General features: G+C 40.1%; 1 protein-coding gene across 1 annotated transcript; it reads left to right on the top strand.

The window, feature by feature from the left end:
• Window positions 1-863: 863 nt before the first annotated feature.
• Window positions 864-4,255, top strand: yipf5 (Yip1 domain family, member 5). The gene is made up of 7 exons (XM_061803289.1): window positions 864-1,003; window positions 1,971-2,080; window positions 2,206-2,378; window positions 2,452-2,597; window positions 3,012-3,193; window positions 3,273-3,453; window positions 3,614-4,255. The coding sequence occupies exons 2-6, from the start codon at window positions 1,977-1,979 to the stop codon at window positions 3,433-3,435; spliced, it is 768 nt and encodes a 255-aa protein (XP_061659273.1). The 5' UTR covers window positions 864-1,003; window positions 1,971-1,976; the 3' UTR covers window positions 3,436-3,453; window positions 3,614-4,255.
• The last annotated feature ends 15,090 nt before the right edge of the window (window positions 4,256-19,345 follow it).

Genomic DNA, 19,345 nt, shown 5'->3' with positions numbered 1-19,345 from the left:
GAATTATGTTGATTAGACCAACGAAAGAGGTGTAGGTTATTTTTGTTTTTGTTACGGAGAGGGGGGTTCGACCGGGACGAGTCCCAAGTGGAGCCAACACCTTTTTCTCCACTTCCACGGCTACATTTTTAACTCAACTCACGAAACAGCTAGCATTGCGGTAACTTACTTTTGCAAACTTTTTATAATAAAACAGAAAATACAGATTTTGGAGACATGCATTGCATTCACACACACACAAGTATTATGTAGGTCCTTGGCCCTAAAGAATACTTCTCCTTCACAGAACTTAGTTATTGCTAAGTTGGTGTGAAATTCTAAAATGTATCCAATACTTACCAAGAATAAAATTCATCGAGCAAACTCTGACATAAGGGAATGGTTTGGCTGCTAGATCAGCTCTGCTAATACTAGACAGTCACAGTTGTCACCGTTTGGCTGCTTACTGCTCCGTTTTATTGCACTAGTTCTTGATCACAGCTGACAGTCGGAAGAAAGACATTTTACAACACCCGGTTTTGTTTGAGCAACTGATAACATAGTAGTGCGCCCTCATCCAAACACCTTTCTGAAATGATTCCTGCTTAGTTACAGTTTGTTTCCTTGAATTCACCAAACCAAGATGGCGCCCGCGTTCTAAATCTGAAGGTGTGTGACGTCTGTCAAAAAACAGTGAATTGCTGTTGACTCAAAAGGGTCTGAGAGAGTTATATTCAAAAAATACACTCCACACAAACAGTTATAGGAGTCCAATTATATTTGGCTTTTGTTTTGTCATAATTGGCAAATAAAGATGATTATGATGATGATTCTATTATTCAAAATTATGAGCGCAATACTACGTCATACCACATTTCGGCGCTGCGGGTCGCTCCAGTTTCTGCAAAGTTTATTCAACTTCCGGTCGAAGACGTCACACACCGGAAAGCGTCTTTTTTTCTCCTGACACGTAGCAGCCGCAGCCGAGCTGGCAGCTGCCTGAGTAGATTGTCAAACTCTGAGGGTAAGTGTTTATTTATGGACTCTCCGAATAACAACTAAAGCACCAATTGGTTCACTTAAAATATAAGGTCGACGTCGTTGTTTAGGACCGAAAGGCGCCTTGTCTTGCTGTTACCTCAAAGCGGAACAGCTGCTAGCTACGTTTAGGCTGTGAAGTGCTAGAAGATAAACTGTTGTTTATATTACAACTGGCAATGATTGAATGGACTAAAAAGCAATACTTTATGTTCATAATAACAGATACCAGTTAACTAGGCTGTGAGTGGGACAATGATAGCTCTACAGTTACCTTATAACTAACCTCGTCACAGTCAATAAGAGTAATGCGCAAATTCTGCTATTAAAATTTTGAATATTAATTATGACACCAACAAAGGCGGTGTTCAAGTCTCAATGATTTGTGATCAATAATAAGGGAGTTTAGTTTCTATAAAAGTGGTCAAAATGCACCAATATGTGGCGAACTTCTTAATACTAAGACAAGGGCTCAAGGTTTAAGGCGTTACCTTTTCGTTAAATCGGGAGTAAAAAAACTGCCATAAAGTTCTTACAGTATTTTCAAAACGTTGTCTTCGTTGGGAAGCCTGTTAGAAAACAAATGGGGGAAAGATATTGTGATCATTCCACATTTAAAAAAAAAAAAAACATCCACGGGAAAGCTGCAGCCCAGATTCAAACAGAAATCTCAGAAGTGCTAACCACTCTTGTACATTTTTATTGGGGAGGAAAAATATCACTTGCTCAAGTTAGTATTTTAGAAACATTGGGCCTTTGTTGTCTTTTTGAGCAAAAAAGAAAAAAATGCTCAAATAGGTCCCAATTGCCAACTACCAATTTTAAGAAAACTGACAAGGATCTCTTCACTCAGATATAAATGTGTGCAGAGAATGTAATTTGTGTCAATTGTGATTACAGAGACAGGACTGACCATTTGTGCAAAAAAAATATATATATATATCTTTTGACAGTGAGAGATGTCTGGGTTTGACAACTTCAACACGGACTTCTACCAGTCAAGCTACAGTGTAGATGACCAGAACCAGCCTGGCTATGGATACAACAATGAAAATCAGTATAAGTATGTGACCACAGCAGCAGAAGTGAATTGTTACTTTTCTTTCTGTGTCCATTGACAATGGATTGTTTGTTAAATTATAGTGAGTTTTTGTTGTTGTTAAATGTTCTTCATGCTTTGGTCCACAGGCAATATGGTCAATATGACTACAGCCAGCAAATGGGTTACGCCGCCCCGGGTATGATGCAGCCCCAGCAGCCATACACGGGCCAAATCTTCCAGCCCACGCAAACCTACACACCGTCCTCATCACAATCCATGTACAGCAGCAGTTTTGATGACGAGCCGCCGCTACTGGAAGGTAGCCACAAACCAGGTAGCTATTGCCCTCGGTGTGAGCATTCTCAAGCCTTTTTTTGTCATCTCTGTTGTAGAATTAGGAATCAACTTCGACCACATCTGGCAGAAGACTCTGACGGTCCTCCATCCTCTAAAGGTGGCAGATGGTAGTATTATGAACGAGACGGACCTGGCTGGCCCCATGGTCTTCTGCTTGGCCTTCGGTGCAACTCTCCTATTGGTAAATTTGTTATGAGTGTGGAACATTCACCTGAAGAAGTTAATGCTGTGGACAGGCGATACTTTGGATTTCATTATCTAAGCGCTATGCTTCAATCTTTATTTGTTGGCAATAAATAACCTTTTTTAACAAAGAAATATTTATAATATTAAAATTCTCATTTAGTAACATTTTATGAATACATTGCCAATCCATCATAATTAGTTTTTGACACATCACAGTGTGTATCTGCAAATTGCTCATATAGTTGTTACAAAGCAACAATTCATATAATCTGTCTTAGAGCTTTTTATGCTAACAATTGGCAACCCTGTAAAAAATGACACACTTTTGATCCAAGGGTAGGTTTGGGATAAATGCATATCATTTCATGTCTTTTTAGTAATCATTTAAGTTCTGTCTCCCTGTCTACAGGCTGGTAAGATCCAGTTTGGCTATGTGTACGGCATCAGTGCAATTGGCTGCCTGGGCATGTACTGCCTGCTCAACCTCATGAGTATGACGGGCGTATCATTCGGCTGCGTGGCCAGCGTGTTGGGGTACTGCCTTCTACCCATGATCGTCCTGTCCAGCTTCGGAGTCCTCTTCTCATTACAGTAAGTATGCTTTCCGTTATGTTTTAATCCGAGAGTTTTTTTCCTTTGAGCATTGTATCGCTCTTGTTCTCTTCTCCAGGGGTCTGATGGGAATCGTCCTCACGGCAGCTATCATTGGCTGGTGCAGCCTGTCTGCGTCAAAGATCTTCATCTCTGCATTAGCAATGGACGGGCAGCAGCTGCTGGTCGCCTACCCGTGCGCGCTGCTCTATGGCGTCTTTGCACTCATCTCCGTCTTCTAGAGAGCAGCTTTTTTCCAGGTTTGAAACAATGGCTCCACTTTATGTGATTGTGTCATTATTACCTGGTTGCACCAATTACAGACACAGGAGTTTACAATGAAACCAAAAATGTGTTTTTTTTTCCTTTTTCTTTTACAATCCAATAACGGTCACCACATTCCAATGGGACGATCTGCAGGCTCGAGTGTAGCTCCCCCCCAACCCCCTTCGTTTCACGCCCCATATTAATTTCTTCTTTCTCCTTGTGATGGAGCCAATGAGAGCACTGTAGACGGGTGAGAATCCATTTGGGGACCTGTCTCTTATTTCAACAAGACTGATATCAACAGTAGGCTAAAATTGGAGCCTGCAGGAGGCGCCACACATCAGCGTTTTGTACTTGTGGATCAGAATCATGTTTATTTTGCCAAGTATGTCAAAAAAACATTTGTTTCTGGAATTTGGAGCCACTCTCATACGGCAACAGAGGGCCACGGAGACTTCACTTCCACCCAAGACATCAGCCACTTCCTGTGATTCTTCACAGAGAGTGTGGAAGAGGCTCTCTTGGAATTCATTTCAGATGGGATGCCTTTTACCACGACATAAATACACTGCACAGATTTAAGAAATGAAATCATTTAACTTGATGACGACTCAATGGATATACACGGGCACGCCCCTGAAAGATCTAATTTTATCCTTTTTGTCCTCAATGTTTATTTTAGTATGCACAGTTTTGTATGCTTCGATGTTCCTTGTCATTCATGTCAGTGGTCTTTAAAGGTGTACACTCATGTACATATGGCGAAACGTCAATAAAACAAAAATTGATAAGTGATACTGTTGGTTTGGTATGTGTGGTGCCACAAAACTAGTTTATGAAGGTGTGTGCTTGCTTGCAATGTCAATACATGAGAAATTGATAGAGCTTTGTTTATGTATATAATTATAAAATAAATATTGAGTTAATACTGATTTTCACGTTTAGACTTTTTACAACTGCATACAAGTGTATACATGTTTTCAAGACTAAATTTATCGTAGTTGTGAAAATCGTGAAGGGTTGGTTGCATATATGCCCAGCAATTGGTTAGCAATCAGATAATGGTAGACCTATCCCCCTGCCAAAAATCAGCTGGGAATGAATATAGCTCACCCATAACCCAAATGAGGACAAGCACTAAAAACAAAATAACAAACCCCTCTAAAAAAAACAAACTATATTGTGCTGAGCCACCAGGCGCTTGACTTTTTTTTCCAGTCATTTTCAAAATGTTATCCCATCCAAGTCCTGGCTTCGTCTATGTGGTAGAGTCCCATCCCCCCCCCCCCCCCCAAAAAAAAAGACCATAAAGTTGAAAAAAAAAATACCCACTTAAGTTGCCAGATAGTTCCTTGGAAAAAAAAAATTGCCATCTCACATACTTCACAAATGCATCATAGTCCGCTTTGGCGTTATGAGCAATTCCAAAATAAACATTCCCAAAAGTACATCATGAGAATATTTTGCATTCAGTGCAGGAGGAGGCAAATGAATAGTACAGAACTCACTATGCACAACTCACCAAAAGTTAAAGATCCTCTGTTGTTGAGTCCAATTTCTTTAACATTTACTGTTGACCCATTTAAATGTAAATGTACATTTATTCTGTATTTGACCTCTATTAATCGATCCACAGCACCTCCCCATTGCGAGGCTTCAAAACGAATGTTCTCAGTGGGAAATGGCTACTTACATTCGAGTGTCACGGGGTGTCCTCAGCAGCAGCTTTACGACAGAGCGCCTGGAAGAAACTCAAAAGACATAGAAGTGGGTGTTTTTGGAAAGCAAAATGAAAAATGTCCTGCTGTTTAGCTCCTTTTTAGAAAACACTAAGTTGTGTGAAAAGGCAATGAGGTTCCCCTGCAAAGAAATGTTGGTTTAAATGTCCAAACACCCCAAACATTTTGTGAATATACGAATTTGACACACTAGTGCTATTTGTGCCCTTTTAGATGATTAAATTGAGATGTACTGTGGTCCAATTTTCGCTCTTATCTTTCAGTGGTCACCTTATTGTATTTACTAGTCTAAAAAACAGATCCTTTAAATGCCAGGCAAGAAAATGTACACTCATACAGGATTGTAAAAGCTGTGTTCTATTATTGGCGTGAGGAGGTTCACTCCACTGACCGCAAGATGGCAGAGTTATGTAACAAACGTGTCCCCTTGATTGGGTACTGTGTTCTCCCGTTGACATGATAAATGTGCCCTGGAGGAGCCTTATCTATGAAAAGTGCTCAGTCATTATCGAGGCAATGTTACATAATGAAGTCATGCTCCAAACCGCCCCAAGCGCACTGACTGCAAATACTGTGCTGTGCTTTCTGGGTGTTCACTCCTTTAAACACAAGCAGCCCATTGGGCGTCATTGTAAACAAGCTTTGAGTGTTTCTCCACTCAGCATTTTATATAATAACTGAAGGGTCTAATGCCGTCAACAGATAACCCCAGCGCCATCTGTCAGGCCCAAGCGAGGCCGGTGAAGTTGGCTGGTGTCCACTCCTAACTATGTTACACAAAGACTTTTCCAGTGTCTTGACGGTTTGCTGTTGAGGCTGCACAGTTCCTTTTTACGGCGTTAAAATTGCATAATGACCGTTGAAAATATCTCATGTTGAAGTCACGAGTTTATTATAATTGGTGCTTTTTTTCGGTGGAGACTTGCGTTGAGGAAACATCGCATTTGTTTCCTCTAGTTTTAACTGTAACTTGACCATATTTTAAAACTCTATCAAGTGATATAGTACCAACCAAATGACAAAAATAGCTAAGATAACCCCTAAATTAAAGATTTGTGCAGCCACTCATTGCCAGGCAGTGTTCACAAGGCTCAATAATTACTGCCCTGTAGCCCAATGACGATATAAGCATATCCACGTCGCACCGACTTATTAGACATTTTATTTAAAGAAACTGGCAGAAAGTCCAACATTCAAAGATTTACTCCCCAAAAAAGCACGAAAAAAATCTGTATAACTTGCACAATATTGTAATAAATGGTTTGTGTTGGTTGATCTAAATTGGAATAAGGATGTGGGTCATTCTTATGATTTAATAAATGCAGATATTTCAAAATTTTAATCAATGATTTAAGATATTGTATCATAGATAAAAACCATTTGTGGATCATGGACATCATTTATGCACCTTCGTTCCAGATGCATGTTCAGTGACACGCCTCTAAAATGTGGGCATTCACTGTCAAATCTGTTTTATTGTTTCATTATTTTAATTTTATCTGCCATTGTGTCTTCTCCCCAGTTTAGTGATGAAGTCCTGACTTCACGAGTGAGGATACCGGTGATATTTTTGGTTTAGTTTTATGGGGGCTCCACTTCAAAATGTGGGATCTTTCCGAGCAAAGGTAGCAGATTGTTTAGTGGCAACATCCTTGCACTGTCCCCGGTTGTCATAGTAGCAAAGGCCATACTTTGCATTGGCCCAACAGTACGGTGGTGACGACGAGTCGATTTGCATGACAGACTGTTACAAATGGATGTTAAATCATTGAACAATGCCAGATTAACAATTCTGGAAAGTTTTCTAAATACTGTATTAAAAGTTGGCCACCAACATAATGACATTTTTTTTCAAAAAGCTCATTTTTGCATGAACCTAACATTTAATTCACACATTTTTATAGCTCTTAAACAAACCTCAATTAGCTTCACAATAACTAACACAAAAATTTGATAAAATGTATATGATCCACTACAACAAAGCACCCAACAAACTATGAATAACGCATATAGTAATCAAACAAAACATTGATGGAAAATGAATATTAAATTCAGCATTACACCCCTCGGTCCCCCCAGTTGACAGCAATAGTTATTTTCCTTTGCCAACATCACATGGTCTGAACCCACTATCCGGACAATGAACAATAAAACCAATTGGGAAGGGGGGGGGGACGAAATTTAGAGAAGGGAACATAGATGGAGAGATCCACCGCCCAGAATTTAGTAGATGTCAACATAGTGGGCAATGTTGAACACATGAAATATATACCATATCCAATTATCCACAGTCTGAACTCAATGTGTTCAATGCGAGAGAGTAAATTTGATCATATGAAAAGGTTCTGGGTAGCACAGTGAACCCACTGGTTGGAGCGTTGGTCTCACGGTTCTGAGGACCGGAGTTCAAATCCCGGCCCTGCCTGTGTGGAGTTTGCATGTTCTCCCCATGTCTGCGTGGGTTTTTTCCGGGCGCTCCGGTTTCCTCCCATATCCCAAAAACATGCATTAATTGGATACGTTAAATTGGCCTTATGTGTGATTATGAGTGCGCCTGTTGTCTGTCTCCATGTCAGCCTGCGATTGCTTGGCAACCACTTCAAGTTGTACCCCTGACTCCTGCCCGACGATAGCTGGGAGAGGTTCCAGCACTCCCATGATCTTTGCGAGGATAACCACCTCAGAAAATGGATGGATGGAAAATGAAAAGGTTCTGTTTAGGTTGGCCAGCCAGAAGCCTCCAAAGCAATAACAACAGGCTCACTTTATTCTTCGGCATCTAATCCCCCTCTTCCCCTCTTCAAGCAGGAGAATATGTTTTTTGGGTCATTGAGGCAGGGTGACAGCATATTCACAGTCTGCCTGTGGTTTACCAAACGTGATATTGTGGAAACAAGATCTAAGTCGGGATTTGAACATTTCAACTGAGGTAGCTGCTCTTCATTTCCGTGGGTATGGCCTTCCGGGATACTGGAGCCCACATAGAGACTGCTTCAGAACCTGCTCATTTCTTTTCAGCTTTCTGAGTCACTCAAATGCCAGCAGGTTTAGAGTGCAGAGCTTGTAATAGAACATAAGGTACATCAAAGTCAGTCAGATAGGAAGGTACTGGGTCATGTGATAGTTTAGGTATAGGTAGAAAAACCTCAAAAACACCTCGGGTGGACAGAGACCTAATGGACCCTTTGTTGAGGTGCAGTTGTTTGTGTACAGAGAGAAGAGCAGTGGGTCGACGACACAACCTTGGGGTGTCCCAGTGGTGTCCGCCAGCCTCACCTGCTGTCTGTGTCATGCCTGCCAGGAAGTAGAAAATCCACTGGCACATGGCAGGCGAGATGCTGAGCTGGAGAAGCTCGGAGGATGGTGTTGAACCTCAGAGCTGAAGTCCATGAAAAGGATCCTCGCGTAGGTTCCTGTGCTGTCGACGTGTTCAAGGATCAAGGCAAACCCACGTTGACTGCATCATCCGCGGACCCGTTTGCCCGGTAGGCAAACTGCTGTGGGTCCAGCCAGGGACATGTGACGCTCTTGAGGTGGTCCAGCACAAGGCTTTCAAAAGACTTCATGATGTCAAGGGAACAGGCCTGTAGACATTCAGCCCTGAGATTGCAGGTTTCCTGAGGACTTGGATGATGGTTGCCCGTTCGTGTCTATGTGTGTTCTCGCTGAGATAAAGATTTAAACCAAAAATGTACTAAGCTTTGCTATTAATGGGTTTCAAGGCGATGTAGCAGTACATTTTGATAGATGCAAGTATCCAAGGCAGCATTAAGGTCATAACAGCAACAACTTAAAATAAAACACGTAAAAGCTACAGTTGCCTTGTTTGAGCTCATCTGCTGCTTTAAAACAAATGGATTATTGTACCAAAGAATCCCACTCATGCCTGCATGATTGGAAAATCAGTTTCTTTGGTCAAATGACATCACCTTTGGCAAAAAAAAAAAAGTTATTAGAATGAATGTTGCACGACATCACTTGAAAGTGTCGTAAGAGTTGGTAAAGGTGTTTGTGTTTGCACACTGCAATGGCAGCAGCATCTGGATGAGGATGGGAGGGAACAGATGTGTCCTGGGTTCCCTCCCACCCCTCAAAAAAAAAAAAAAAATCAATGAAATAAAAAAAAAAAAAACCCGCAGATTATCATCGCCGAAGCAGCAGCAGCAGACGAACCGACAAGTGCAAATGTGACGATTGATATTCAGCACAAGGCAGCACCGCCTTTTTAATGCAGTCACAAAGCCAACAGCACATGAATATTCACAGCGGCGGTGGCACAGCACTGAGTGTGATTTGGTTTTGCACTTCATTAAGCTAATTGTCACCATCACCACGCCACACTACACGGTGGACTCTTGCAACGTTTGATCCAGGACTCAATGAACAAAGGCAAACAGGGCGAGGGACAATCGGCAATGTGTTTGCGTGTGTAGGTATTGTATGTGCACTACGAGCATGAGCTAAATATTTGCTTTGCTGTATACATGTAGAACAGGTTGGGCACACTTACACAATCCCATGACATTTTAGACTTGTATCAAATATTCTGATTTGCCAAAATAAATTGCCCGCTTTCATCAAGGCAGTCTAGCAGTGAGCTAAAATGAGCCTTCTGCATTGCTGCTACATCTGTCAAAAGTGAATTAATTTTCAAAAATGGAATTGGAGTCACGCGGCTTTCAAATGACATTCTAAAGTAATTAAATTGGGACATATTGTTCATTTTTTTTTCAGGCCATTTTGATTCCACTGGATATACTGTAGGCCTCATAAAAAACTTGGCACTCCAAGTACCACTATCAACACATAGTTTAAAAACAAACAGTTTAAAAACATAAATGCAAATGTATTGTACTAGTACCAAACTTCGAGAACCACTGCTCTAGGTGCAATTTCAGAAGATATTAATCTTTTTATTTTATTCTATTATTTTATTTATTTTATCACTGTTTCTTAAATTAGCCTGAAGTGGAAAACTATGTATAGTTTTTAGCAACATGGAAACCTCTAATTGAAGCCATTGCAAAGATTTTTTTAGTCATGCAGTCATCGTAAAATACACTGCTGCATTTCTTTATATAATAGTTGAAGAACTTTCATGTCAGAGTTCAAAGTAATGCACCGGAGTAGAAGAAGAGGAGAAGTCTGAGTGGAGGAGAAGCAAAGAACCTTCTTATGGCTCAAATTATTCACCAAAAACTGCATTGCAGAAGTGATCCTGGTCCAGTTACAAATCCATCATCGTCTTAGTGGTTTTCTGAAACAACCTTGACCCCCACTTTCAGACATTTTCTCCACAGGCATGCTGTTGCTTCATGTTTTGGATGTGCTTTTATTAGTGTGATGTCAGTCAATAGAGATGAGATGCTCCTACGTTTGGCTTTATTCCGATAATTGTCTAAATGCCACTTCTGTCATGTTATTATACATAACACAAAAATGAATTTTTGAAGATGCTGAGAGACAATCTTTCACTCTAGTAGTAATACGCCTAAAAAAAGGGTCATTTTCTGAATGATCCACGCTGATGCTATTTAGCGTATAATTCTTCAAATTTTGAATATTCCCAGGGGTAAACATGACAATGCAAAAGGACAAGAGATCATGCATTGTTGTAATTCCATTATGACCAAAACAATTGTGAATGGTGGTTGATTAGCTTTCACATTGTCATTAATGCGTGTAAAAATTGCAGTGTTTTGTAAATGCTGCAAGACGCAGTCATACCATTGCTAAATGTTTCATCTCACTCTGTGTGAATGCTCAGAGAAAAGCGTTTCCACTTCCACTGTTATGCCGAAATGAAACTTTTGTCTGTGAATTTTGCAAGATTTGCAGTAAGCACTTGTATGTATTGGAAAAATCAAATGTGAAGATTGATGCTGAGAATCAAGCATTGTATAAGGCTTATATGCAAAAAGATTTAAGGCACTACATAATACCTTGCTTTAGAATTGTCAATGTCATTATTTCACTGTTTCTCATATCGGGTGGGAGAAGCGGGGATGGTGTGTTGCAGTTGTGATCAGCGGGTAATGAGTGACATAATCATACCGCATATAATCGTCATCGTCTGCTCCTGCTAGTTGTTCACGTCATACTTTACCTGTTATTGAAATAAGACATCTGGAGATAATGAAATTTGGTTTGCAGTCACATTAAGCACCTGAAGGAGATGTGTGGGTAAATTGGGTGGCACATCCTTCATAATAATGGTGTCCAGCCTGGAGTAGGCAATGGAACATTGTTCCTGGCTGCATCCTAATGGCGCATTTAAGGCACCACTGGTTTAATGAGTGCAAATTGACACATCTAATTGGTCTTCCTAGATAAACAAACTCCGGATTAGCATCTCAATTAGCCTGTTGATGAAGCCCTTTATTTTGGTTGTCTGCCCAATGTCATAACTGATGAAGGGAAAAGGACAGATTTAAGACTTCATCGTGAGGAAACATCTGTGTACAAACGTTGAGCGCTCAAGCACACTTTTCATGTGGCTATTATTTTGAAGCGGTACCTACGTTTCGGTCATCTCTGTGAATTGCAGGGTATTTGGCCACTGTGCAATGTCAGCAAACTATAAAACTATAGTTAAAATGTCCAGATATCAACAAGGCTTCCTTGGATAAGATAAATTTAAAAAATGGTAAGGTAGGCTAAGGTTAACATATGTTTATGTGAGTATATTATTGAAATTTTCAAACCACCAATATAGCAAAATAGACAATATCATTGGGCACCTAGATGCAGGGGCACAAGTCATGTACTGTCACGTGGGGGACCGGGGGGAGGGGCTTCATCAATGAGAAGCAAAGAACAGTCAGGCTGCAGTCTGTGAAAGGGCTCAAGAATGAACCAATTCAGTCTAATTTCCAGTTTGGTTTTTCCAGATCACCAGATGATCGTTTAATGGGTAGACAGAGACCTGAAAAGGCCCACAAGCCACAAAGTTCTGCACCCACTCTGAAATTTGGTCACAGATCAGTGATAATCTGAGGAGTCAGGCAGATTTTTTTTGAGCAAAAGTTTTTGGCAGAAGAAAAATTGCTCCTTTCTACTCTTGACAATTTTGCCACCTCTGAAGGTTGTTTTTCCCCAACACATAATGAATGCTTCAATCTATACAAGGTTGATCAAGATGTGGATAAAGTACGACGACATCCAGACCTTGTCATGGCCAGCCCAAAGTCCAGACTTCAACCCCATTGAGAACCCCTGAATTTTTCATTTTCTGCAAATAAATACTCTAAAAGAAAATACTTGTATTTGGGAAAACATTTACTCAAACATTGATAACTACAAGAAAATATAGACAAGGCTATGTGTGTGTTGTGTCAGTAACATTTTCAGCATTATTATAAAGGTATTTTTTCCATATATATCTACTCGTATGCGTTACTAATGTCATTGTGTTTTCCTTGCCTCTGAAGCAGTCGGAGAACATGCTTGTGGAAAATGTCAAAAACAAAGTTTTCTCCAGGCACAACAAAATTGAGTTTGAAAGAGTCATTTGTGGTCATTTAATTGAATCCACAGGCTTAGATGAAACAAATGGATTTTTTTTTTTAACTGGTACGAAAACTCTCTCAAAGTTTCATGTGGAGCTCTGTGACACATCGCTATGAGCATCCTAAAATTCACTCTTTCCATTTGGGTGTGTGCGTCGCTGTCAGTCTGTCACCCTCGCCAACCTGTTCGTGCGACATTCACACATTCTGTGAAGATTAATGAGATATGCATGTTTACAATGCAACACCAGAACTTCACATCAAACAATTTCCATATTAAACACTCCGTTTATTTGAAAACAAACCATTTCTTCATCAACAAGGGATTATTCCTCACAGAATCTTTGATGTCTAACCTTTTTATGCATTTTTTTTTCTCTCCAGTCCAGGCTCTGTAGAAGCCACTGTTCAGTCCCCAGTTATTGTGGTGTAAATATAGCCTTCATTTTGTGGTAATTTGATGAAGCATCTCATTGGTATGTTATTAGAACACCTGGGAACTGTTTTCTGTTTTTAAGTTATGATTTGGCATCTTTAAAACTCCTTCTCAAAGTTGTATTTGAGGAGAAATGACAAAAACTCCAAATAAAACATCCTAAAGGAAGACCGTGACAATCTCCCCCAATTTGTTGAAAAAGATTTTTCCAACTTTCTGAGACGAAGGTTGACAAATATGAATCAGAGTTAATTGTTGTTGAGAAATACTTCTCAAGAGAAGTGCGCTGGGTGCAAACTCACTCCCACATCATTTGCCTCAAGGGCTTCTCCATTTGCACTTTATTCTCTCAAATGTCTCAGCTGACTCATTGGAAAACAGAAATCCACTTCCCTTAAAAAAAAAGAAGAATGGAAACTCATAATATCGCAGCATATTGATCAAGAACGTTTTACATACCGTTTGTGTTTTGATTGTCTCATATTTTGTTTGTGTTTTTGATTTTACGCTAATTATAATTGTAATTATCACTTTACTACTGATACTAAAGTCCTCAACGGCTATAACCCACCAACCGTAGCGCTTTCGGCCGTAATTTATAATAAACAATTGCCTAATTTCTCATTTTACTTGAGTGACTTGCTGCTCTAGTGTCATCATTTTGAATTTGTAAACCCTACTGAAATATGACAAAAGGTTAATGCTTGGTCTCTTTGTGTATGTCCGTGTGTGTGTGCGCGTGCGTGTTTGTCCATCCCACAGGAAAGACGACCATGAAAGGTTGCTCCAACGCAGCGTGTATCCATGGCAACGCCCTCCAACTGGCACCTCATCTTCAAGGTAGATACCAATCATTTCTATAAGCATTTTATAATAAATATATTACACACCGTCAGGGGGTCAGGAGGGAATGGAGACTATAAGATATGCAACAGGTCGTTTAAATGGAGACTGCTGAGTCCCTGCAGGTCACTTTTATTCCTGTAGAAGGAGCTCAGTCGGCTTCTCAACATTCACAAACCCTGATCCCAATGTAGTTGGCACGTTGTGTAAAACATAAATAAATACAATGATTCGCGCATCACGCTCAATCTGCATTCAACTGAATATACTACAATATCTTTAATGTTCAAATTTATCAACTTTATTATATATTTTTTTTTTTGCAAATATTCTCTCATTTTGGGTTGGATGCCTGCCAATGTGCTGGTACAGGGGCATGTTTCTTTTATCTTAATTCAAATGAGTCTCTGCTGTTGCTGTATGTTTATTGGTTTGTATTTCAATATATACAGACTTGAAATGTTTTCAAACCATTTGAGCAGTTGCTTTAGCTATTCAAAGACTGCAATTACACATTATAGTCATACATTATATCATATCACATAAATCCCCACGCACTTAGCAGATATGCCTTTGAATTTTCATGTGCCGTGTCATTATAGCCTATGATTTTTCTCATGATCGTCTGGAAGAACAAGTTGAATGAGTGTTTAGATATGCATTCCAGAAGAGCCACAGATTTCCTTTGTGTGTACCAACTGCGCAACATTTGGATGACAATGTTTTCCATTATGACGGTCTTACTTTAAATAACTTTTATTGGCTTAGAAACTGACTTTTCTTGTTTTGCACAGTGGGTCACAGTTGACCTGGGAATTCCCAGTGATGGCCACACACATGCACACTCGGTAATTAGAAGTGACTGTTGACATATCAAACACATCGTCCGCCTTTGGACAGTCAGCTGCCAAAATAGCACACGGGTTATTTTCACATATATGTGCTGTCAAGACTCACGACACAATGTAACGTGGATTTTATGTCAGTTTTTTATGGTTATTTTTCCTCTTCTGTTTCTATATTGTTTACATTACTGATTATGGGCAGCCAAATGAGATCAATATAAATGCTGTCTCGCAGTTTTGACTGTTGCCTTTAAATATCCATCCATTTTCTGAGTCGCTTATCCTCACAAAGGTCACAGGGATTGTGGCTGCAGTTTGTAGATATAAAACTATACAGCACCATGAGCTGTTAATATGTTAGGTACCCAGCCAATTAAATGCAGTTGGTGCTCAGGGGCAATTTAGAGTGTCCAATTAATGTTTCATGTTTTTGGGATGTGGGTAGAAACTGGAGTGCCCGGAGAAAACCCACAGGGAAAACATACAAACTCCACACAGGCGGATCCGGGATCAAACCCGGGACCTCAGAACTGTGAGGCCAACGCTTTGTTTAATGCTAATACTAAGCTGTGTAAAATGCACAGTTATGTATTTTGGCAGAAATAATATATCTTGTTTTTATTAGGCAAAAAAAAAAAAAAATGAATTTTCTCCAGGTACTGCGCCATCCTCCGAAATTCCAAAGTCATGCATGTTGGATTCACTGAAGGCTCTAAATTGTCCACCATATAGATGTGAATGCAAGTTTGAATGCTTTTTATCAGGAGTATATGTGCCATGCCTAACCATATGTGTGTGTGTTCTTGTAAACACCTGGATGGATTGATTTCTTTTTCCATCCATTTTGGGTGCAACCATGAGTTTGGGAACTCAGCTAAACACAAATGTTTTGTATAAAAATACAAAGGTACTGAACACGGGGATGGGGGGGGGGGATGCATGTCAGACATTTTACCTGCTTTGGAAATTCGAATGAAATCCAGTTTAGTGTGCTGTACTGTATCACGACATGCCATGCAAGCAGATGTTGGCGTGAGATCAATGACAAAGTGACTTTAACCACAAAATAATTGAGAAGAAATCACAACAGGAAAGACGTTTCTTAGTCATTTCAACTTTTCCCCTCCCACAACAGAAGCATACAGTATGTCTCAAATTGTAGGCAGTGGCAGTCATATCCAGCCTTCACAGTGCCCCTTAGTGCTCTCCGTGCTGTAAATGCATTACATTACATGAACCTGTGACAATTTAGCTGCAGAACAGCTTGTTCTAATCTTGTGTGGATGCAACCTATCAAAAAATTCCATTTGTTGTGTGCTCATTAAAAACTGAAAACTAGAAAAATGCATCTAAATCATTACAATGAAGCTCATAGTTAAGTGATGTGTGTATTTGTGTAATCGCGATAACGCAGTGTTTGTGAATAGCCTAATGGCAAACTGTGAGCGGCGCAGGGATGCAGGTGGGAGGACGACTGGTTTTATTTATGAATGTTTGTGAGGCTAATGCCCCTTAAAACCCCTGTTGGCTGCTATTGGATCATATTTCTCTGACAGCCATTGAATCCAAAGGTCAGTGCGGTCGCTTGATTTTTAAAGGTTAGCGGTTTTCCCTCTTTGGGCGGCACTGACACAAGCATTTGCTGTCTCGTTTTGCTTTTTATTTGCTCTTCCTCAGAGTAGATAGATGTGGGAGATATAGCGGATGGATGGATGGATGGATGGATGGATGGATGGATGGATAGATAGATAGATAGATAGATAGATAGATAGATAGATAGATAGATAGATAGATAGATAGATAGATAGATAGATAGATAGATAGATAGATAGATAGATAGATAGATAGATAGATAGATAGATAGATAGATAGATAGATAGATGTTGGACGATGTTAGGTGGGTGCTCCTACTTTTTGAACATTTGCCCAACATGAGCACATTTTGATGAAGTGAAACACTAGACAAAGCCACCCTTTTAGTGTTTCAAGGAAATCTTGACTGCACAGTCTACCTTTTAAATGTTTCCTAAGCCCATTGTTCAAACTCAGCGGTTCCTACCTCTCAGGAAGAACTCTGACCAAAGGGCGTGGACTGCCTTAGCTATGGTTCCTTTAAAATGAAATCCTTCCTTCCTTTTTTGTATTTCCCTCTTGGAAGACATTCTTCACCACCCCCCACCCCACACACACACACACACACACACACGCACACAAACAATTTTGAGGCATGATTTAAAAATAAATGAAGTTCAAGCCATTTTAAGAAATCTTTCTTCCGGAGAACACAAAGGATAGATACAGTATGTAAGACACTTCCTAGTAGACCGGCACCACCAATCAGTTGATTTTGTCATTTTCTTTTGGCCATACAAACTGCATTTTAGCACATTCAAAAGCCAGGCTAAGGTCATTTCCCCAGGGGCAGATTCTGATTTGGGCCATATGTGTAGCCCCCCCAAGGCTTTCTGTGGGCGGCAGCACTTTGAATGAAGGTGGCCATGTTCAGAGCGACGCAGACCACCCTTTTCTAAACACAACAGCATGTGCGCATCTGCCATATTATGAAAAAAAAAAATGCATGCAGATTTACGCCGGTTACAGAAATCCAGCCCTAAATGTGTTTTAAGTAGGGATTGAATGACTAAAAATTTTTTTGCAGTCAATTACAATATGAGGAAAATCGAAGTCCATTAATCCATGACGTAATTGATGTTTTTTTTCACTCCAATCGAGCAATCTCCAAACTTTTGTTTGCGTCACAGGCTGATTTTCACATTCAAACATATTTTGACATAGAACCAAATAAAAACAAATGATTGAAAATACAATTCGCCATTACGCTGAATGTATTTGTTGTAATTAAAGAGAGCTGCATAATTGTTCTTGTCTTCAACAAGGAGGCCGTTCTCATGATGTTCCATAATATAGTGTGTAGTAAGACGGGAAAGACATTATTTAGCCAGCCTTGGAAAAAGAATGAAGCATTTCTCTCTTTCACACACTATTTTTACGTGCTATTATCATTTAGCACAATTTGAAACCATGCTCACCATCCTCATTTTTGATGACACTTTCCACACACTTGGAGCACTGTCTAAAATCTAAAGTTACAAAACGAACCAGCACAAGCATTATGATGTTCGTGCTTTTTGTAATATGAATATATTTATTACATTTTTTGGGAAAAAGAAAAGTTTTAAATGACACACAGTTGTTGTCCTTGCGTTGCTGAACATTTTGGCAACAAGGATGGATCTTTACTTTGCCCTCTGCCTTAATTTTTCCCAGAAATCACGTGATTCTGCTGGTATGAATATTTTAAGACTAGCCCCTATCGGTATAGCTAAAGCTAGTGAGGTTGACCACTATTCTCATCCACAAGTGGGTTTTTGAACATGTTCCCCGTGATGAATTGTTAAATTATACCTGTTGCGCTGGCTTAAGACGTAATTTAGTACATTTTCCTGGAATTGCTTTCTTCAGGCTTTGGATCAGCTTGCAAATCTATTTCCACGACCTACCACAGCAGACAGAGATTTATCCTGACCCTGGAGTGGAATACAGTGAGATTCTCTTCCATGATTTTCTTTCATGTCATAGGCTGTTAGAAATTTTGTGTTAACGGGTGTAGCTAACGGTTGCTTTGTGAGCGTTTCAGATCGTGTGAGGGAGCATGTGGCATTATGCAAGCACACTCTAACCTATCCCCAGTTGTACGTGCACAACGTACCGTATCTCATTGGTAAATAGGATCGTCCGCCATTGCCTGGCAAGAGAAAAACTCACCGTGTTCCCTACGATGTTTTGAGAACAGTGTGGTTTTGTCAGGCCCTGGGGAGGTCCGGCTTGTCTCTGTCTACATTTACCTTTTTAATGAGACAGCCACATGCACGGGACACACTCTCTGCTCCTTCTAATCAAATCACTTGTATGGAAGACCACACCGAACTAGCCAAGCCAGTCTGCGACCACGGTCGTTTCAGCCCCCGGCCCCTCTCTAGCTCACTCAGCTTTTCTTCTTCTGACTATCCTCGGTTCTCCTCTCGCAGGCGGAGCGGGGTCTGCACAGGCTGGAGACTCCACTTCCACTGTGACTCAAGTTTCTTCTGCTTTTTTTTTTGGCTCCAGTGCAAATCAAGCAGATCCATTTCAAATCCAGGTTAGCGTACCGCGAACGGCCAATCCCAGTGCAACTCATTTGTGTGTGAAGTTAATGTTCTCGCTATCCATTCGTTCGATTCTTCTTCTCTTGGTCAAAGCAGTGGTTTTCAAACTCATGACTTTTTCGGTACAGCGCAAGTCACAAAAGAACATTTTAAAAACACACTTTGTTGTCAACATCACTTTTAGCATTAGGATATTTTCTTGACTGGATTTAACAGTTTAAAAAAAAAGTGCTAACACTTAAAGTTGAACAGCAACAAATTTCTTTAGTAAAATTTAAATATATTCTCTCCTCGGAACCGTTTTTGCAGGTGTCCAACTAATTTAACACTGTTTTAAAATATATCTCA

This window comes from Syngnathoides biaculeatus, chromosome 18, assembly GCF_019802595.1.
Source record: "Syngnathoides biaculeatus isolate LvHL_M chromosome 18, ASM1980259v1, whole genome shotgun sequence".
Taxonomy (NCBI): domain Eukaryota; kingdom Metazoa; phylum Chordata; class Actinopteri; order Syngnathiformes; family Syngnathidae; genus Syngnathoides; species Syngnathoides biaculeatus.
Note: the sequence above shows the minus strand (reverse complement) of the source record. Positions and strands in the feature narration are given on the sequence as shown.